This window comes from Pollachius pollachius (genome assembly GCF_949987615.1).
Source record: "Pollachius pollachius genome assembly, chromosome: 3".
In the NCBI taxonomy this organism is placed as follows: Eukaryota; Metazoa; Chordata; class Actinopteri; order Gadiformes; family Gadidae; genus Pollachius; species Pollachius pollachius.
In genome coordinates, this window is record NC_136936.1 from 11,370,567 (window position 1) to 11,393,235 (window position 22,669).

The following is a 22,669-nucleotide window of genomic DNA, read 5'->3' on the forward strand; positions in this document are numbered from 1 at the left end:
CTCGTGGTGGTGCTCACGATGCTGTGTCGGTAACAGCTTACGGCCGTTTATGTTAGTGTTGGAGTTCAGAATCAAACTTTCCACTGTTTGTTAAACAATCAGATGAAGACAAGTTTGATGTGATTATGCGCCTGCTGCTGGAACCGTGGTCACGCAGCAACGGGCAGTCCCCATAACAAAACACCACACAGGCTACTAAAGTTATCCAGATCACCCCTGTTACCATGGTTAGGCTACCTGGTTTACAGTGGTTACCAAGATGACGTAGGTTAACACCGCTTATCCCGGTTGCCACGGTCACCCAGGTCACCGGTGGTATCCCGGTAGAGCCAGGTGTAGGTGAAGGTACCCCCCCCCCCGGTGTGGTGTGGTCATGGTGTTCCCTCCTCTCTCCTCCTGCAGGTCATGGAGGGACAGGCCCCAGGGTTCCTGATCGGAACCGTCCACGCCAAGGACCCCGACGAGGGGGAGAACGGCTCCGTCACCTACGCCCTCTCAGGTAGACCCAACGCTGTAGCACGCCACGCTACACTGCAGGCAAACACCTCACCCGACGCATCACGCAACTACACTCAACGCAATCACACAATGCTACACCCAACGTCTGAGCTAGAGAGGAGTGTGGTCATATGGTGTGAGTGAGAGAGGTGTGTGGTCATATGGTGTGAGAGAGAGAGGTGTGTGGTTATATGGTGTGAGAGAGAGAGGTGTGTGGTCATATGGTGTGAGAGAGAGAGGTGTGGTTATATGGTGTGAGAGAGAGAGGTGTGTGGTTATATGGTGTGAGAGAGAGAGGTGTGGTTATATGGTGTGAGAGAGAGAGGTGTGGTTATATGGTGTGAGAGAGAGAGGTGTGGTTATATGGTGTGAGAGAGAGAGGTGTGTGGTTATATGGTGTGAGAGAGAGAGGTGTGTGGTCATATGGTGTGAGAGAGAGAGGTGTGTGGTTATATGGTGTGAGAGAGAGAGGTGTGGTTATATGGTGTGAGAGAGAGGTGTGTGGTTATATGGTGTGAGAGAGAGAGGTGTGGTTATATGGTGTGAGAGAGAGAGGTGTGGTTATATGGTGTGAGAGAGAGAGGTGTGGTTATATGGTGTGAGAGAGAGAGGTGTGTGGTTATATGGTGTGAGAGAGAGAGGTGTGTGGTCATATGGTGTGAGAGAGAGAGGTGTGTGGTTATATGGTGTGAGAGAGAGAGGTGTGGTTATATGGTGTGAGAGAGAGAGGTGTGTGGTTATATGGTGTGAGAGAGAGAGGTGTGTGGTTATATGGTGTGAGAGAGAGAGGTGTGTGGTCATATGGTGTGAGAGAGAGAGGTGTGTGGTCATATGGTGTGAGAGAGAGAGGTGTGGTTATATGGTGTGAGAGAGAGAGGTGTGTGGTTATATGGTTTAAGTGAGAGAGGAGTGTGGTCATATGGTGTGAGAGAGAAAGGTGTGGTTATATGGTTTTAGTGAGAGAGGAGTGTGGTCATATGGTGTGAGAGAGAGGTGTGTGGTTATATGGTTTTAGTGAGAGAGGAGTGTGGTCATATGGTGTGAGAGAGAGAGGTGTGGTTATATGGTTTTAGTGAGAGAGGAGTGTGGTCATATGGTGTGAGAGAGAGCGGTGTGGTTATATGGTTTTAGTGAGAGAGGAGTGTGGTCGTATGTGTGAGGGAGAGAGGAGTGTGGTCCTATGGTGTGAGGGAGAGAGGAGCGTACATAAACACATGGTCTGTGTGTATCTTTTGTGCTGCGGTGGCTTTTCAAAAAAGCTCCACATTAAAAATTTAAATCAAACACAGTTTTCCCCTTGGGGTTTACATTTACACTGAAATGAAGCAGCTGTTTTTATCCAAGCGCACATACACGTGAGGCTGAGCACACCAAAACATGCAAAAACCGGAATAGTTGCAAAAAGTTCAAAGGCCGATCTAGTTTAAAAAACAACAACTGGACAGATTGCCGACTGCCATTTCTTTAACGGTACAAACAGCTACAGTAGATATCTGACAATTCATAGGGCTCTCTAAATACAACAACAGTAGTAGAGTAAAACAAAGTTTTTTGAATTGATCTACTTGTGCCCATATAGTGCACGTTTTAATACCCATAGTGCACGTTTTAACACACACGATGCATAGTGTTTTTTATTGTAGTCTGATTCATTTTATAGAGGCAATCACTGGTTATTTATGCAAATGAGCTGGCCCAGGGAGACGGCTAACACGTGTCAACTAGCCTATGCAACCAATAAACGTCAAGACAATGGATTTACGGATCGTAGTTAGTGTACGATATAGGGTCTACATAGGGATTAGGGACTGAGGGAACAATTGAGCGATTCCTAGAAGACCCCTTCACCTCTGACCTTTTGACCCCCAGGGCCCAGGGCCGAGCGCTTCACCTTGGACCCCAACACCGGCGACCTGCGCTCCTCCTCTCCTCTCAGCCAATCAGAGAGAGGAGAGTACAGCCTGGTGGTGACGGCCACCGATAGAGGCCTCCCCCCCAGGAGCGCCTCCTGCTCCCTCCAGATACAGGTGAGCTCAGCACCCTGCCTCACCGTCACCCCCTCCAGCACCTCTCCCCCAGCACTCTGGCCTTAAGGATTTCCCCTGCGCCTACTCGCTTCCACTGTCCTCCACAGCTCCCACGAATACATCTTTCATTACAAGCTATCTCCCACACCTCCTCCTCCTCCCCCTCCTCCTCCTTCTCGGCCAATCCCCAACACATGCGTCTCATCCCTCAACAAGCTCGTCCTTCATCAGCCCTTGTGTCTAGTCATCACGCGTCCCTCCTCCTCCTCCTCCTTCTCCCCCATCCCCCCGGGGACATGCAAGCGGAGGCACGGAGGCAAACCAAGCGCTCCCAGTCGGCCCCTGATGAGGTCCAGCTGTACGCTGGCTGATCAAGAGTCGACCGCCAGGAGACTTCAATGCTTCCTAACACAGTAGCCCCCCGCCCCCCTACCCCCCCTTTTTCCAATAAGATGTCGGGGTTGTGTGGCTCAAACACAGCATTGAAGTTAATATTTAATATATGAGGGGGAGGTTGGCCAGCTGCCAGCAAGGCAGAGCTCAGTCGTAAACAACGGATATAAATTCCGCTCCATCTTAGCACGTTTTCCCTCAGTTTTCCCACTCCCTCATTCTGGTCAGGTAGACGCTGACGATTGTAGATATTAATTAGTAAATTAATGAACTGCTTAAACACCAACGTCAGCCAGATGCAACTGTTCCAGTGTTATCATTTTATCCTAATCCGTGTCCATGCAGGGAAGGGCTGAGGCTAATATACTGTGGGATCCCCCATCCCATAACATGTATGACATGGGATGTCATTCAAAGTTCAGTCCCCCTTTTGACATGAAGGATGTCTTATTTTGAAATGTGGGCCAACTGTGTATGTTATATAATCTTGCAAGGATGAAGGAAGTAAGCTCAGATAATTATTAGTCTCTAAGGCTGCTGTAAAATTAAGTCAACACTCTTTCCCTCCCTCTGTCACTCACTCTCACAGGTGTTTAAACTCTCTCAGTCTCTCTCTCTCTCCCTCTCTCTCTTTCACTCTCTCTCGCCCTCTCTCTCTCCCACTGTCTTTACAGCACTCTTTATCTCTGAGCTCATTTAGGCTCTCTCTCTCTCTCGTCTCTCTTGTCTAACTGCAAGTCAGGCCTTTGATTCTGTCTCCGAGGCGACGGTTCTATTAGAAGAACGTGTCGCCCGTGTAACTCATAGACTTCCTTTGTGGTACACCAGAGCGGGAGAGTTAAAGCCGGGCGTTTTTGAAGTCACATGTCGGGGTCATCAGGTGCATCGTGTGCAGCGAGCTCCGCCGTGTCCTAGCGTCGGATATTTAATGACCTCTCCGCTTCCCGTTCTGATTAATAGTACTTTTACCAAGTTGTTATCGCGTAACTTGAGTCTAACAAAAACTTTTTACGAATGACTTTTCATTCTCCAGGAACTGTGCAGGTTGTGCTCAGCCTGTTTCTGCTTTGCTGATTTCCATTGGATTGTTTTTTTATTCATTGCTTTGGAAATTGAAAACCGAATTCACCCCCAGGCGCTATGTCCCTGATGTCATCAGATATCAGGTTCATGTAATCAACAGATATGCGATTTGTTTGTGTCCGTTTTCTTCTTTGAGGAGAGCGATCGGAGCGCCCGCGAGTATCATTACGTTGTTGTTTGTTGATTCTCCATGGCAACCGGCCCTGTCCCTGCTCTTAGTTGTTGTGTGACGGTGTGTGAAGCCAACAAGACACAGCCCTCTACGGATCAATGGCCGCAGTTCAGATGCACATATTGATTACAATCAGCTGTTGTTCCCCATGAAAATCTCACTTTATGAGGTTTTCTAACAAAAATATGAGTTCCCCTAGCCTGCCTATGGTCCCCCAGTGGCTAAAACTTGCGTTCGATGTAAAACGAGCACTAGGTGTTCTGCTCGCCTTTGAAAAAATGGAGCCTCAAGCGCGCTGATTTGGAATGTGGTCCCATGTCGTCATAAAGGATCTAAACTCCTCCCCTTTCTCTCCCTGGCCCGCCCAGAGAATTTGGCCCGCCAATGAGACACGACAGTGCGAGCGCCACGTGTGTGTGTGTGTGTGTGATTACACACAGTGTTTTCTGTTGATGTTATGGCGCATAACACGTCGATTCTTTGACGTCTCTTGTGTTTCCACAACGAGACTGTAGTTGGGGTTATCTCAGCCATGGTTGAGAAGGATTTGGGGGATTGGAACTTTGGCTTTGACTCCCTGAAGTATGAACTGCGACATGCTGACTGCCACCGGTTGCCGCGAGGCACCACCGCCGCGAAGCACCACCGCCACGAAGCAGCACCGCCCGGCAGTGGGCAGCCGGCAGCAAGCAGCGTGCGGTTCAGTCTACTTCAGATTGATGTGGAAGTGAGACGTCGGAGAACCCGACGAAGTTGTTAGTGATGTATAATATTGTCTGGAGGCGCACACAGCTTGGCCGTGATAATATGTATTATATGATATAGATATCGATGTATTATATGATATTATTTAAATATAGAGCTCCAGGACTGTAGCACTGTGTGTCGTACACACGAGTACACACAAAGTGTTGTACACGCTGTTGGTGTTATGGCGCATAACACGTCGGACTCTCGTCTCTGGTATTTCCACAACGAGACTCGTAGTGGGGGTTATCTCAGCCATGGATGAGAATGAATTGGGGGAAAGGAGCTTTGGCTTTGACTCCCTGAAGTACATGAACCACGACATGGAGGAGAAAGGGATTGTTGGCCTCGAATGTCTCCCGCTTGAGCCCCGCTTCCCGCTGCCGAGAGACCACCACCTCGGCGCTGCAGGAGGCGGTGGTGCCTAAGCGCTGACCGCTGCCGAGGCGGTGGTCCCTCAGCAGCAACGCTCCGGCGGGAGGCAACCGCGGTCAACAATCCCTTGCTCCTCCATGTCGTGGTTCAGTCTACTTCAGATTGATGTGGACGTGGAAGAACAAGAGATGTTGGAGAACCCTACACGGTCGTTTGAGATTCATTATATCGTCTGGAGGCTCACACAGCTTTTGGCCGTGATAATACATATTATACGATATAAATATTCCTGTATAATATGATATTATTTAGATATAGAGCTCCAGGACTCCCGTGTGTTCTAGAATATTAACAGAACACGGCTAGAGGCTGTGTGCACCTCGCCATACCCCACTGTAAACAGAGCGCTTGGTACCGTGGCTGCAAGCTGCTCAGGGCCACATCCCCACCCTCCTCCTTGACCCGCCTTGCTCCTCCTCATTTGCATTATAGCTAGAGACACCAAAACAGCACATTTGGGGGAAGCTCAATGTGCGACTGGCTCAGAGTGGCTGTAACTCTGCACCACGGCTGAATTTCGGGAACGTCTTTGAATACTGTGTTAGTGGCCCACTAATACCTATATTAAAGCATCCATAAAATAGCATGTCATGGGACCTTTAAAGAATACTACGGCGTCCATGTAGTCCATCTGATGCTTTGTTGCCTCTTATCTTTTATTCTTATCCTTGTCATTCATTGATTTATTAACATCTCTTGTTAAGATTCTTATTGAGTATTTTGTTCTTATTAAGTATATTCCAGTTAATTCTACTTCATACTTCATTGACACCATGATACCACCATGATAAACCTCTCTCTATTCTCTCCAGGTGCTCAGCCTGACCAGACCCTCCTCCCCCACCAACTCCGTCTCCCTGACCTTCAACTCGGTGGAGGAGGCCACCCCGGGCTCGGTCCTGGGGTCGGTCCGGATCCAGGGGGGCGACCCGCCCCACCAGCTGACCTACACCGTGGTGGGGGGCTCCGACCCGGACGGGACCTTCGCCGTGGACCGCCACACGGGCGACGTCTACCTGGCGCGGCCGCTGGACTACGAGCGCGACACGCGCTACACGCTGCAGATCGAGGTGGACGACCCCTCCCCCGACCCCTTGGGGGCCGGCGGCCGGACCCTGGTGCGGCTGGACATCGACGTCGCCGACGGCAACGACCACTCGCCCGAGTTCCCCGAGGACCCGGTCACCGTGGTGGTCTCAGAGGGCGCGGCCGCCGGCTCCTCCCTCTTTACCTTCCAGGCGTCGGACGGCGACGGCGGCGGGCCCAACAGCGAGTTGAGCTACTCCATCCTGCGGCAGTGGCCCGACGCCCCGGGGCTCCTGATCCTCGACCCCGTCACGGGTGTGCTCTCCCTGGGCCGGGCGCTGGACCACGAGGTCACCGCCTCCCTCATCCTGGTCGTCCAGGCGACCGACTCGGCGCTGGACGCGGGCCAGCGGCGGCGGGGCTCGGTGACGGCGAGGGTCTTCGTGACGGACGAGAACGACAACGCGCCGGCGTTCAGCTCGCCGGCGGCGGTCAGCGTGATGGAGGACCAGCCCGTGGGCTTCGTGGCGCTGTACGTGGTGGCGAGAGACGCGGACCAGGGGGAGAACGGCCGCGTCACCTACAGCATCGAGTCGGGCAACGCCGGGGGCGCCTTCTCCCTCAACCCCAACACAGGTAACTACTGGTTACCGCTGCTGAGCTTGTTCATACTACCATCATATGTCTGTGATGCATCAGATGACCTCCTGACCCTCCCTTAGAGGGAGGGATCCCTGCTCTGGGTACCTTCTCAGGGTTTCTTCCCTCTGGATTTGAAGAGTTTGAAGTACTTCACAAGGCTCAGGGTTAGGGGGTGTTGTAATGCGGGGCCTCTGAAGCCCTTTGAGACTGGAACTGTGATTAAGGGCTGTACTAATAAAAAGGAACTTGACTAGTAGTCGGGGAGGAGGGGGCATGTGGAGAGCTATTAATGCCAGTGTACGTGGAGAGCTATAAGTGCGTGAAGGATATAAAGGATGCAAACCAATAGAACTTGTTCCACTTGATTCAAAACATAAGCCCCTGCTACGACACAGACACACACGCACACACACACATATGCACACACGCACAGTGCTGTAACACTAGTCCTATTTTTGAGGTCGATTCTTGCTTCACCTTTCATGACTTATTTCTCACAGTTGAAGTCCAAACAGGCACAGGGGCATAAAAACCTGCATTTACACACACACACACACACACACACACACACACACACACACACACACACACACACACACCATCATCATCATCATGTGTTAGTGTGGGTCTATTCCCATGAAAGACCAAAGAACCTTTCAAGCTTCTGGTAACCATTAGTGGAAGGATCAGTTACGCATATGTGTGTGTGTATACACACACATGTGTAGGTGTGTGTAAGCGACCAATGTGTCTTGATCTCTATGAATGTGTGTATGTATATTCCCAAATGTACATTGTGGTTCTATATGTACACGCATGTGTGTGTGTGTGTGTGTGCGTGCGTGCGTGCGTGCGTGCGTGCGTGCATGCGTGTGTTTATATGGAAGCACGGGTCACTTAGGGCGGAACTCTGACCCTGTGGTCCCGGGAGTTTTTATTGTGGTGTCAAGACACGTGTCGACTCTGGATATACTCACCCCCCCCCCCCCCCCCCCCACACACACACACACACACACACACACACACACAGACTCCTCGCCCCTCTTTCCACTCTCCTGCTACCTCTCCACCTCCTGCCCTCCACCCCCCCCTGTCAACTCTTCATCCTAGCCCATCCTCAAACCTGCCCATGCCACGATCAACGCTGCTTCCACCCCCCTTCCCCCCTTCACATTCCCTCCCATCCTTCCCCAACTCACCCCCCTATCCTCAAGGGAGCGGTCAGAGTCCCTCATGGGTGTCAGTCGTCTCTCCCCCCTCCCCTCCTGGTGCACCCGCTCTGAGCAACTCACTGCTCACTGCTCTGGGGTCATGGACCACAGACCCTCCCTAGGGCTCACGGATATTTCACTATCTCCTCATTAGCTTAGCATCAAAGCATGTTCACCAAAAAATAGAGGGGTAAGTAGCTACCGTTAGCATCTAACATAAGCAGCCACCGTTAGCAGCTAGAAGCATCTGCCGTTAGCATATTTTGTTAGTGGCTAACGTTGGTGGCTACCAATAGTATTAAGCGTTAGTGGCTAGTGTTAGCATGTAAATAATAAGAAATGAATAGCATTTAGCATTAAATAGGAAGGTTTTGGGTGAAACGTTTAGATTCTAGTCTTCGGCTTGTTGGTGACATCACTCTGCTTCTATTATCTTCTAATCCGTAATTATGCGGCCCCGCTCTGCATTAAATGGAGAAGAGGTGTAATTACATTTTCCAATCAAACTTCAAAGATCATATCATATCCCTGATGGATGAATATCCCGCCTTAATATCCTGTTTTACATAGAACTTAAAAGTATGTTACAGAAGCAATGAACACACTCTGAAAAGGAATATGAATAAATAGCGACTTTGAACTTACTGGGCAGTTCAAACCATGAACTTCCACTATTCAATGTCAGATTTCTTATGAATATGTAATTGTGGGGGCAGGGGGTGAATCATTTCAACAAACTAGGATGGCAAACTTGAAGTGTAGTCTTTAAAGTCGATTAAACATCAAGCGTCTGCCCGTACGACGGAGGTCGGGTGGGGAGTCCATCGTCTCAGCTCTGGTGCGTTCACCTCAGTTAAACCCTGAGATCCACAGCCAGGCACAAAGACCAAGGAATTGGAAACATCCAGAATAAGAGCCACTCTCTCCACAATAAGAGCGCCCTACCTTCCCCACCCCCCACCCCCACCTCCACCCCCTTTAATCGCCATGTGTCTCTCTACTCCTCTCCACATGTTATCAGAGACCTGGGCTTTAAGGCCGGCTCACGGAGGAGTCAAACTTCAGGGGGAGAAATATTCCGTCCCGTAACATGAAACAGATTAAAGGCTTAGAGGCGAGTTATCTCACAGATACAAGCGAAGACACGAGATCGGTGAAACGAAAACAAAATACAGCCACAATGCCCCCCTCTCCCTCTCTTTCACTCTCACTACCACCCTCTCACTATCTCTCTCACTTAATCACTACCTCTCTCCCTCCCTCTCTCTCTTTCCCCTCCCCTACCGCTCCGTCTCTCTCTTGGATCCTCATGAGTTGCAGCTCATTCTAGGCCGGGCATGAAATTTAAATTGAATCAATGCAAGTTCTAAACCTCATAGGACAACTTAATGAAAAATGGAGGGTGCCCCTAATTTCTCCCGGGCATGGGAGGCCTGGCGTTTGCGTGTCTCCAACGTGTGTTTACTGTTTTCCCTTCATGGCTGTGGCGCGCTCTCCAATGGAAAAACTCATAAACTGCGGCCAGGCCGGTTTTGCGCTTTTACTGCAGAGGTGGTAGCACAACGCAGGTACGTTGGGGCTTTTACTGCAGTGGTGGCGGTGGTTCACACAGGTGGGCGGGACTGGCTGGGGAGATAGTTAACATTGATTCAGCCCTCACACGACACATTTTCACACTTAGGATTGAATACATGCAGTATCTGGGTCTAGTGAGTGCCTCGGATAACTGCTTCCATCGTTTTCTCTGTATTTTCCAAAATCAATACTGAAAGACAATGCACAAAGACAATGCCTCCTCACAGGGGGAGAAAATAGTGACGTGGTGTTGACGGTTGACACCCAGCCTCAAGGAACTGGTTTTGATCCCCAATTTATGCAACCTACCTTCAGAGATGCAAATCCCTAACCTGAATCCCTATTCTGAATGTACTGTAAGTGTGTTGAATAATTCGACTCACTAAACAGCAATATATATATATATATATATATATATATATATTAGTGCTGTCAGTTTAACGCGTTATTAACGGCGTTAACGCAAACCAATTTTAACGGCGTTAATTTTTTTATCGCGCGATTAACGCTCTTTTGGTTTGGCAAACATTGTCGTTTTTTCACCTGCAACAACACCTTCAACCAGCAACAACTAGTCACTTAAGAAAAACTCCAAAAACATACCGGATCTAGCTACACCGGAAACAAAAACAAAAAACTCCTTAAAAGTGTGTGTGTGTTTGTGTGTCACTGTTTGAGCCTGGTACTAGAGTTCAATGTTGTCATTAGCTGTTACCTCTTTCCGACCAATCGCAGTTCAAGGACCACCTGGGCTGTACCACTTCGGAAGGGGCCGCTCAGTTACTCCCCTCTAGACAAAATCGACTTGGTTGCGACGTTGACAGTTTTTGAGTGTTACGGCTGTTGAGTGAGTGAGAGGTTGTGGGCGCACAGCTCAGGCTGTCGGACGGCGCTGCAAGAAACTTTTATAAACGCAATATTGTTATCCCGCAGTAATCAGCCCCATAGCCCCGAAACGTTAACGGCCCACCCCAGCTCTCCCGATTACCACTCCGCCGCCGTGTGTGTGTGTAGGTGTTATTCGATAGCCTGGTAATGTGTATAGGCCTTCGTACGGTAGGAATATTCATGCTGGTTTAAATAATAAATGTTATAGTATTTCCCACCTTTAATGAGCAAGAGTTTTGTTCGAAAGTTCAGTGATTGAAACAAATAAAAGCCTGGGCTATTGAAGTTTTACGGTAGGCCTACCACTGTCATGCACCTCCCTGATGTCAAGTGGACCGGGTTGAATTCACTGCGGGTCTCTTCTTATATCCATCTTACCAAATATATTTTATTACTGTCCTTCTCAATACTCTGATCTCATTAAAAGGCTAGCAGCACGAAATCAAGGGATATTTAGTATATAAAGAAATGTGCAATTAATCGCGAGTTAACTATGACATTGATGCGATTAATCGCGATGAAATATTTTAATCGCTTGACAGCACTAATATATATATATATATATATATATATATATATATATATTATTATTTTTTTAACCTTTAACAACCAGTTGAAGTAGAGTAGCAATAAGCCCCATACAACAAGGTTACAACAAAATCCAAACAGGGGCAAGGAATCATAAACACATACGTAAGCGCTTCCAATCCGCTGAATAAGTACACACTGAAGAGACTACACAACCCAACTCTGGTGTCTCCTGCAGGCTCCTTGTCCATCTTCAAGCCTCTGGACCGCGAGGAGGAGGACACCTTCAACCTCACGGTGGTTGCTAAGGATCATGGGATACCTCAGCGCACGTCCAGCCAGCTGCTCTGCGTGCACGTGATCGACGTCAACGACGAGGTCCCCCAGTTCGAAGAGGTCCAGTATGAGGCTGAGATCCCTGAGAACCGTCCCCCAGGGTTCAGCGTCCTGGTGGTCTCCGCCGTAGACCTAGATCAAGGTGAGCCCAGTCTCTATGATCCTATGATCAGTGAATCACCCACACTTTACCTTTAACTGTTAATGACGGTTCAGAGTGTCTATTAATAAACCTCCGCCAGGAGAGGAGGGAAGGAGGAGAGGAGAGGGAGAGAGGATAGGAAGAGGGGACGAGGGGAGATGAGAGGAGGAGACTAGAGGGGGAGGAGTGGATGAGGAGAAAGGAGAGGAGGAGAGAGAAGGAGATGAAAGAGGAGATGAGAGAAGGATAGTAAGGGCTAACAGTTGGCTAAGGGTATAGGTGTGTTATAAGTTATAAATTATGCTATATCGGGTAAATCAACTCAGCTTCTGCATGCCATTGCTGTTTGACAACCCCATAGAAAGCATTGACATTCATTGTACCAGTAATAGAAAAACGGATTTGTGATACAAATGTACTAAATCCCAAATTAGTGATTCAGATTCAGTCTCGCAGAATGCTAGCAGAATGGGATATTCCTTTCTGCAATAAAATATTTAGTTGTAAATATGTCCAAGATGTGTATCTATTTTCACGTTATGAGAAAAGTTCTCACGAATGGATTTTTTGGTTTGTTCGGTTTTGAAGTTGCAAACAGCAGATGAGAGCATATAAGCAATGTGGTGGTCCGTATCTGCTGGTCTCTGCAACTTTATTGACCAAACTTTATTGATCTTCAAAGTCTGACTCAAGTCTGAGTCACACTCTCCACCCCCCCCACCCCCCTCCCCCACCCAACCCCTCCTCCCTTACCACCCAAGAGAGCCCGAGCCCGTAGCGCTCTGTCGATACCACCTACGTCACATGTGCTGAAGGCCTGTACACATGGCCCGTGTTAGCGCTTTTAATTGAACAGTACAGAGGAATCGGTGGTGGTAGTGGTGGTGGACAGGGGGGTGGGGGTAACATTCTCCTGGCCTTAGTCAAGGCACGTATAAAGTCTCTCTCCAAGCGTAATTAGCCAAACAAACAGGTGAGCTTGCCAAGTGGAGCTCTGTGTTAGCACGCAAGCTGGAAGCCAGACACCTGAATGAGCCCAGCGACTGCTGACGCGGCTAAACAACACACACAACCAAACCAGGAACAAATAAAAACAAAAAACTATATGGAGGAAAGGAAATGTAAATACTCTATTCACACACGCACAATTCCAGAGCCCCAGTGGGTGTGTTATTTTATAACCCTGTTAATTATGTTAACTATTAATACATATTTGCGCAAATATGTCTAAAGGAATGTTTATTTCTAGCATGCCCCGATTTTTTAAATAGAGAGTTATTTAAATGCTCATGCTCACACAGTTTTAATAGCCAGCAATCCGAACCCTCTTTAATGAATCCTAACGTTGCGATCATCCTCACAGGGACCAATGGTCATGTGACATATGGAAGGATTTCGGGAGAGGGCTTCAGCATTGAACCGGTAACTGGTGTCATAACGACAGCCAAGGTCCTGGACAGGGAGATCCAGGAGTACTACACACTGACAGGTATGACCCTCTCACACCTCACTGCTTCTTCAAACACCTTAGGGGGAGCAGGGTGTTTGAGTCCAAGCCACGGGTACATAGTTTGAACACCTGTAAGCTGCTTTGGATAAAAGCTGCGAAATGACTAAATATTAAACGTTACTTGCTGCGCTACGTCAGTGATGAAGATATTAAGCTTGCTGTCTGCTGTCGTTCCCGTCTTACAGTGTATGCCAAAGACGGAGGCCTTCCGCCCAACGTTGCCAAGGCGACAGTCAAGATCCGAGTGACCGACGAAAACGACAACGCTCCGGTGTTCGGGCGGCTGTACTACAGCATCGAGGTTCCAGAAAATGCTGAGCCGTCTGATCTCTTCACACTAAGGGCAACGGACCAAGACACAGGGGAGAGAGGGGAGATAAACTACAAACTAACAGGTGAGAGAGGGGAGATAAACTACAAATTAACAGGTGAGAGAGGGGAGATAAACTACAAACTAACGGGTGAGAGAGGGGAGATAAACTACAAACTAACAGGTGAGAGAGGGGAGATGATCTACAAAACAACAGGTGAGGGATAGGAAGGATATAAACGACAAATTAGCAGGAGAGGGAGGGGAGCAAATCAAGTACAGAATAACTGCCGTGGTTCTATCCTACAGGTGCACAATAGGTTTATCTTATCATCCCCACTATAATACCACTGCAGTGAGCTTTGTTTGTCGTAATATGAACAAGCTTAAGTTTATTTATATGTATTTATTGATTATAAAACAATCAATAAATGTATTGATTTCTCTCCCACCTCTTTTGCAGCGGGCGACACATCGTCAGACTTCCGTCTGGACAGGCGATCGGGGATGCTGTCCACCTCCAGGCCCCTGGACCGGGAGAGGAAGGCCCGCTACAGCCTGACGGTGGTGGCACAGGACCAGGGCCGCCCCGCCCTCAGCGGCACCGTCACCGTGGAGGTGAGCGTCCTGGACGTCAACGACCACGCCCCGCGCTTCCAGAGCACCAGCTACACCGCCGACGTATCGGAGGACGTCCAGATGGGCTCCTTCGTACTGGAGGTGAAGGCCAGCGACCTGGACACGGGCGCCAACGGCCAGGTGGTGTACTTCCTGAGCGGGGGCTCCCAGGGCATGTTCATCGTCGACCAGAACACCGGACGCATCATCACGGCAGCGCCACTCGACCGCGAGAAGACGGGCTCGTACAACTTCGACGTGCACGCCGCCGACTCCTCGCCGTCCAACCCGCTCAACGCCAGCGCCCACGTCACCGTCTACATCCAGGACGTCAACGACAACGCCCCCTTCTTCGTCCAGGACCCCCTGGTCATCAACGTGTCGGCCACGGCCGGCACCAGCCACCGCGTGCTGGCCACCATGCGGGCGGAGGACAAGGACTTTGGGGCCAACGGCTCAGTGTTCTACCGCTTCGCCAGCCCCGTGCGCGGCTTCAGCATCAACTCCCTGACGGGGGACATCCAGGCCACGGAGAGGCTGCAGGGCCTCACCCAGAGCCAGCGGACCCTCATCGTGGAGGCCATGGACCAGGGCTCCCCGTCCCAGTCCTCCCTGGGGGTGGTCATTGTCTACATCCGCGAGCAGAGCTATCGGGGGATCCGCTTCCCGCGCAACGCACGGGACGTCAGCGTGCAGGAGAACGCCGTCAAAGGTTTGTGGTCATGGGACTTTGGCGGTGCACGTATGTCTGGTCGTTTAGCAGACCATTTTGTTCTAAAGCGATGAGGCTGCGGGACATACAGTGAGGCTGGGGACAGTCAAAGCATGCAGTCATGATTGAGGTAGCTAATTGCTAGTATTGCACAGCCTGGTTTAAAAAAAGACAACCGGATAGAGCGGTCATAGGAAATACGGAAACACAAGGTTACTAATTTTCTTTATTTATCTTTGTGGTTGTGTGGGGTTTTGCAAACAGTTATAGTAGTACTATACAATGCACATGTTTTTGTGTAATGAGGGGCGGTATTGGCTTAAGATGTGAGTTAGTGAGTATAAACGTTGAAATTGAATGTCTGTGTTTGTATATCTTACTACTTTAGGTACAGCTATAATACAAACACAGGCGCAGTACCCAGACGGCTCGCGCATGGGGATAACCTACAGCCTGTTCAGCGGCAACAAGATGCAGTTTTTTGGCATCAACCCCACCTCTGGTAAGCAGTAATACCTTATCATCAAAACACAGTCTAATCCCTACCTGCGCCTCTGTCTCAATAGTGTCTAGCCCCTAATTTCTCCTTAATGACCTGTCTCTGTACTGTCTAGCCCCTACCTGCTCCTTAATGACCTGGCTCTGTATTCACTGCCTAACCCCTACCTGCTCACTAATGACCTGCTTCTGTAACCACCATCTTATCTCTATCTGCTCCTTACTGACCTGTCTCTGTATTCACCATAGGTTACCGTGTTTCAGCCAAAAAGCACAATAATAGTATTCCAGGATGGTGTAGTTGTTCTGAACTCAGGTCTCTTTGCATCAAAACGGTCTGCTAAAAGGTCTAAATATTAATGTTTTCCATCAGGCGAAATCTGGGTCCAGAACCCTGAGGTCCTGGACTTTGAGGAGACCCCGAGACTCCGCCTGGTGGTGAAGGCCGAGACGGCGTCGTCCAGCTCCTACATGGCGGTCAACCTGATCATACAGGACGTGAACGACAACCTGCCGCGCTTCCAGCTCCAGAACTACGTTGCTTACATCCGCGAGGCGCAAGGCTACGACTTCCCCATCATTCAGGTGAAGCCAGCAATGCAGTCTCCTGCAGGGGACAATTACCGCTTCTCTGTGGGACCCAGCCAACCGCGCAACGTTCAGTGAGCACAGAGAACTCTGAGCGCATTGAAATTGGAATTGGATAAAGGCGTCTGTTAAATGACTGAATAGAAAAGGAGAAGCCTGGATAACGCTTGGGCGCTGTCAGAAGTGTGAAATTGTGGAATAAAACTCCAGAAAGCTGGATAGTCTCAGCGTCTCTTGGACCCGCTCCATGTTTACTCTTATCCCCCTCTGTCTGAATGTGTTCAGCTTCAGTCACGCCAGAGTTGATTTAGTCCTGTTTAAAAAGTTCTCTCTCAGTTATCATTCTCGGTCTCTGGTTCGTGTTCAGTTTTTCTTCCCCTGCGTGTTGTTTCTAACACGGAGCGGTAACTTCCTCAGGTGTTTGCGAACGACCTGGACCAGGGTCAGAACGGCCAGGTGAGCTACTCCCTCCGCTCGTCCTCCATGAGCAGCCTGTTTAAGATCGACCCGGTGACGGGAAGCGTCTCCACGGCGGCCATCATGGATCGAGAGATCTGGACACACACAAAGTGAGACCCCTGTGGTTTGTGTCTGTCTGCTGTGTGGGGTGCTGAGTGAATACAGGAGTGTCTGGCTCACATTTTGTCCAGCCATACACTCCTGACACATTCCTGTTTCAGTGTGAAAGGGAGGGATTGAGCTGTTTTTGCTGGGAAATAATGTATCAGTCTTGATGTCGTCTGACGTGAACAAAAAAATCTGGGCGGGAGGGTGAAATGTGATCAAAGACGTTGCATGCGGGCTGATAAAAACAAAAACAAAACAAAGGCTGTACAGACACTAACACTGACGACGTGTGTGGTTCCAGGCTGGTCGTCATGGCAACAGACAGGGGATCCCCGCGGCTGGCCGGCTCCGCCACCCTCACGGTCATCATCGTCGACCTCAATGACAACAGTCCCACCATACCTCTACCCAGGGAGGTGCGCGTGGCCGAGGGTAGGTCCCACAACACCACAGCCCAGAACCTCTGAAGGTCTAGTCTGGGTCTTTATCTTCTGGGCAGCAGAACAGCAAACAAGTCTCCCATATATGGAAACACTTTATTTATTTGGAGCCGAAGGAAACAAAAATCGAATATGTTTTGGAAAAAACACTGTGTGGCCCTGTCGAGGGAAAATTGCTGTTGATCAAGGTACGATATGCACTATTTGGATATCGCTTGCTCTAGTCAAACTTTTAAAAACCAAAAGCCGCTCCCTCTCCCCACTCTCTCCATGCTGCTGCAGAGTCGGAGCAATTAACCTAACTCCTGTCGCCTTAAAGATAGTGTCTACATGACAGAATGGGTTTCAGAGCGCACTTCAAACAAAACTCATTTGAATATGTACCTTTTAAGTTCCAACCGAGATACCAGAAAAATCTAATCTTCTTTTTTTGGGCCACTCACCTGTCTCTTCCTCCCCCGCTGTTCACAGACACACTGGTTGGCACGGTGATCACCCAGGTTACGGGGAATGACGTGGATTCAGGGCCGGCCCTGTCCTACACGCTGCTGCTGGCTGCCGACTGCCAGGGCGCCTTCGGGATCCGCCGCTACAGTGGGGGCGTGTCACTCACCAGCCCCCTGGACTACGAGGAGAGGAGTTGGTTCACCCTGACGGTCCGCACCTCCGACTCCAGGCACCAGAGTGAGGCCAACCTCACTGTGCTGGTGGAAGACGTCAACGACAACGCACCCTTGTTCACCCAGGACCTGTACCAGGTAAAAACAGTAGTTGTGTATTTGGTCTATTGTTAGCATTTCGCTGCTTAATGCAGGCAGAGGGAATTTAAGATTTCATGACCCAATTGAATTATTGATATTAAGCTCAGAGACGCTTTTATCTCGAGGCTGAGAACAATCAAAGAATACACACTCAGTGGGAGTAGCAACAGGGGGCCTCAATGGTAGCAGAACTATTAAACAAATATAAGTGCTCCCGTCTACTGCTTGTATGACTTGATAGCTCGAAAGGCACATTTACAAATCAACACATACATTTGCAAATCGCCACAAGCATTTGCAGATATCTGCCACAGCAGAAGTGTAGCAAAAGTCATATGTAAAAAGGCTTATGACCAAAGACTTAAGAGACTAATTAAGAGGCCCACTTAAGATGTAACTGATAACCTGTCTGTATTTTCTGTGCAAAATTGTACACATCTATGTTGTACACACTTTCAAATCTGATTACGCACACACAGATTCTGAGTACACTTTTGCAGCTCCCTGTACACATTCACAAATTAAACCTCAGTACGCATTTAAAGATTATCCTACACATTTACAAATCTGATTACGCACACGATGGAGACACACTAACACAACTCTCAACTCGCATTTGTAAATAGTTCTGCTACAATAATGGCCCTAAATAGCAGCAACATTAATGCAAGAGCTGCACAACCTAGTTTCTAAAGAAACAGCTGAACAGAGTGCAGTGTTGCCATATGAATCAGAATAGCATATGGCTTACTTGGTATTCTTTAGGGGTAGTGCATAATAGTTAAACTTCCTTAGCAGACGTAATTGCATTCTCTCTGCGGGGAGATCTTATCTAGTCCTGATATCAGGTCACAATGGTGAGGTGTTCGGTTGAAGGGGTCTGCTAACAACACTGTTATTGATGTTTGTCATGTTTGTCCATGTGTCAAGGTGACCGTGTCCGAACACCACCCTGCCGGCAGCAGCGTCGTCACGGTCACGGCCACCGACCGCGACTCCGCAGACAACGGCAAGGTCATCTATCGAGTGATGTCATCAACCAGGGACATTTTCTACATCGACGCAAATAATGGTAAGGACAGTACACTGTCGTTATGTAATGCTCTCTCTCACTGACTGAATATCTCGACTTCTAAACCGTTTAAAGTGGTTTAGTATCCCCAGACTCATCGTCAAGTAGTTAAGCCCCCAGGCACTTCCAACAGGCCATTTAGAAGTGCTATTGGAGTTTAGTCCAGACATTGTGGAACATAAAATAATTGAGTGTCCATTAACGTTAATAAAATGCAGCTCACGTCAGATGTTTGGCTAAAGTTGCCATCAGGAGATGATGGGAGGAGTACTTTAGCTCCTCTTTCCGTGTCTCCTGAGCAAAGATTTCAAATACTGTAATTTTCTAACACATAATTACCACCGCCTCACAGCTAAAAAAAAGAATGACTGCATGATTCCAAGGCACAATTTACTATCATTTACCTAATAGCAGACCAAACCTAATCTATTATATGAATGATTCATTAAATTCATTAGAGATGGATTTAGGATAGTTTGTTCTAGACTTGGAGAAGAGCCTTCAAGATCCCATTTATCCTCTTTTAAAAGACTACTTTCAACTCTCTCCTACCAGGCACCCTTTTCATCAGCCAGAAGGCCGAGTTTGACGTGGAGAACCCTTCCATCCTGGTGGTGATCGAGGCTCGCGATCTGGGAACGCCGTCTCTCTCCTCGTTTGCCACCGTCCAGGTGCAGGTGTCGGACACAAACGACAACGCCCCCGTCTTCCACCAGTCCGAGTACCGAGCCAGCGTACCGGAGGACGGGCCCCCGGGGTCCACCATCCTGACCCTTGAAGCCGTGGACGCCGACCTGTCACGGGACAACTGCGCCTTCGACTTTGCCATCGCTAGCGGCAACACGGGCAACGCCTTCCAGATCGAGAGCAGCGTGCGCTTCCTGGAGGGGCGGGGCTTCCAGACGGTCGGTAACCTGATCCTGGCCGAGGGGCTGGACTTTGAGGCGGTGGCGAGCTACAACCTGAGCGTGGTGGTGTCAGACCGCGGCGTCCCCCAGCGTAGCTCCAGCGTGCCCGTTCTCATCGGGGTCCTGGACGCCAACGACAACCCGCCCACCCTCAGCCGGTCCGAGTACAGCGTGGTGCTGAGCGAGGGGACTGCCGCAGGGGCGGAGATCCTCCACCTCTCGGCCACCGACCCGGACTCTGCACCCAACGGAGAGGTCCAGTACTCCATCAGCTCCGGGGACGAGACGGGCTTGTTCCAGGTTGACCGCTGGACAGGGGCGCTGAGGCTGCAGAAAACCCTGGACAGGGAGAGGCGATCGGTTCACGTGGTAGTTGTGCAAGCCAGTGACAGTCAGGGTCACTATGCCCTGGCGCCCGTCACCGTTGAAGTGAAGGACGTCAACGACAACCTCCCTTATTTCCCCCTCAAGCTTTTGAGCGCCAGCGTCCGGGAGAACCAGCCCCAGAACGCCTTGGTCACCGTGCTGCACGCCATCGACCAAGACAGGGGTGTGTTCGGCCAGCTGAGATACTACATGCTGGACGACCCTAAAGAACAAGCTTTCCTCATTAACCAGACCTCAGGCGAGGTGCGAACTCGAACCACCTTCGACTACGAAAAGGTGAACTCTTTCCACTTTGTGGCAGTAGCCATGGACACGGGCAACTACTCCGCCACGGTGACGGTACAGGTGTACGTGACCGGAGAGGACGAATACGACCCGGCCTTCACCTCCTCCGAGTTCTCCTTCCTGGTGCCTGAGGGAGCGAGGAAGGGGCAGAGCATTGGCCAGGTGCAGGCCCGGGACGAGGACGAAGGCGTGGACGGCGTGGTGCTCTACTCTCTCGCCGACAGCTCCCAGCCGTACTTTGAGGTCAACAAGACGACTGGCGTCATCGCCCTGAAGATGGACAGCTACGGTCGTCACTCGTCGGGACGCTCCAAGAGGGAGGTGCGCACGATGACCCTGGACGTTGTTGCCCACAGCCCTTTGGAGAGGTCTCGCGTCGCCACCACGCACGTGACCATCGACGTCACCCACACGGCCTTCGGTCTCCCCTCCAACATGAACGTGCTGCTGATCAGCGTCATCGCCGTCTCCCTGGGCACCATCGTTATCCTGATCGTCATCGCCGTGGCGTTGTTCTTCATCAAGCTGAGGCGACGGAAGAAGGAGCACCGCCCGTACTGCCTCCCCCCGCCAACCGCCTCGGTGCTCCACAAGCTGGAGGAGAGCAAGCTGGCTGGCAATGAGATGATCTACCACCAGGCGCTGCCCGGCTACGGCCCTGTTCAGGACGGGAACGGCGGGGGTCCCTACACCCGCGGCGGCTCCCTGGACCCCTCCCACTCCAGCGGTCGGGGTTCGGCGGAGGCGGCGGACGATGACGAGATCCGCATGATCAACGAGTACCCTCGTGTCTCCAGTATCTCCTCCTCCATGCAGGAGCGCATCTCCGCCCGGGGTCCCGACTCGGGGATCCAGCAGGATGCCGACCAGCTCTCGGACATCTCCGGTGAGCCCTCCATGGACGCCAGCCAGTGGTTCAAGGCCAAGAAACTGGGCAGCCTGACCAGCACCCTGCTGGCCGGACAGGGGCCCGTTTACAGGGACGAGGGTGGCGGGTACCTGGGCGTGGGCCGGGGGCTGAACATCTCTCACCCCAAAGACTACGCTTTCCCAGAGGACGGGAAGCCCCCCGTGGACGGCTCCCTGACGGCCATCGTAGCCAGTGATGAGGAGCTCAGGGGCAGCTACAACTGGGACTACCTCTTGAACTGGTGCCCCCAGTTCCAGCCCCTGGCCAACGTGTTCACAGAGATTGCTCGCCTCAAGGACGAGACGGCTCCGCCGAACCCCCGCCGGCCGTTCCCCCAAAAGGCAAAGGCCGAGCCCAGGATCGATCCCCCGCCACTGATCACCTCCGTGGCCCATCCGGGGGCCAAGACTGTTCCCCCCAAGCCCGCTGTAGGGAGGTCCTTCCCCCACCTAGCCTCCCTGCGGAGGTCCCCCCTCAGCAGCGACGGCTCCATCTCCTCGGCCGCCATGTCCCCCAGCTTCTCTCCGTCCCTGTCGCCGCTGGCAGCCCGCTCGCCTGCCGTCACGCCCTTCAACGTCTCGCAGGGACCCTCGGCGTCCATGATCAGCGCCACGGAGCACCACCTTGAGCACAGCGAGGAGGCAGAGATCAGGATCTGAGGCCACAGCCCGGGCCCCCTGCTGAAGGCCGGTCAGAGGGGAGTCGATTGCTGTTCCAGGGACACTAGATAACAACCTCTGTCTCTAAAAGGACAATTCGCTAATATGCTTTTTCCTCGGACCAACGGACCAGGACGGACTAGGTCCAAACGGTCTAGAGGGACGTAAGGAAGGAAACGAACCCATGAACCATATGAAGGAACTGGGCAGAAAATGGACACAAAAGCCTAGTTTGGACCTGGTTTGTCAGGTTGATCAGTGTTCATTTGCACATTCAAGTCGTGGTGGTGGGGGGAGGGGGGCGGAATTCATACATGATGTCACTATTTTGTAAAAAGCATTGTTTATATTTTTTATACTTAATGTATGGTTTTTTTGACAAGAAACGACATTGCTGTGTCAAAGGGTTGCTATAACCTCGGAATATAGTTATATATTTGTATATTTGTAGCTTGTACTGTACTGTATACTTGTTTGTACTGTAAGCTGGTTCTATCTTATGTGATTAATAACTTGTGTGTTTTTCTTTGATTGATTATTGATGCACTTCATGTTTGATTTGGGGATTTTGCTACAGACTTGTAAATATCTAGAGCAGATAAAGGATCATCCTTACTGGAACAAATGAACCATCGGTGGGAATACCAATATTTCCTTGCGTCAAATAATTCACCATACAGCGTGAACCGTGACCATGAAATGTTTGGGGGTTCTCTCTCTCCTCCATGCCTCTGGTGTGGT

General features: G+C 50.4%; 1 protein-coding gene across 1 annotated transcript in view; it reads left to right on the forward strand.

Annotated features, from left to right (window-relative positions):
* LOC307073553 (protocadherin-16-like) overlaps positions 1-21,983 on the forward strand; it is a gene marked incomplete at its 5' end in the record, with an annotated part of 91,821 nt that extends 69,838 nt beyond the window's left edge. Inside the window, 14 exons of the mRNA XM_079733434.1 lie at positions 403-499; positions 2,368-2,525; positions 6,168-7,017; positions 11,464-11,703; positions 13,067-13,192; positions 13,399-13,608; positions 13,987-14,853; positions 15,242-15,355; positions 15,725-15,936; positions 16,357-16,508; positions 16,808-16,938; positions 17,418-17,704; positions 18,638-18,779; positions 19,335-21,983. Coding sequence (XP_079589560.1) covers positions 403-499; positions 2,368-2,525; positions 6,168-7,017; positions 11,464-11,703; positions 13,067-13,192; positions 13,399-13,608; positions 13,987-14,853; positions 15,242-15,355; positions 15,725-15,936; positions 16,357-16,508; positions 16,808-16,938; positions 17,418-17,704; positions 18,638-18,779; positions 19,335-21,928 — 6,180 coding nt within the window. The 3' untranslated portion in view covers positions 21,929-21,983. The remainder of the gene's footprint in view (positions 1-402; positions 500-2,367; positions 2,526-6,167; positions 7,018-11,463; positions 11,704-13,066; positions 13,193-13,398; positions 13,609-13,986; positions 14,854-15,241; positions 15,356-15,724; positions 15,937-16,356; positions 16,509-16,807; positions 16,939-17,417; positions 17,705-18,637; positions 18,780-19,334) is intronic.
* Positions 21,984-22,669: the final 686 nt, after the last annotated feature.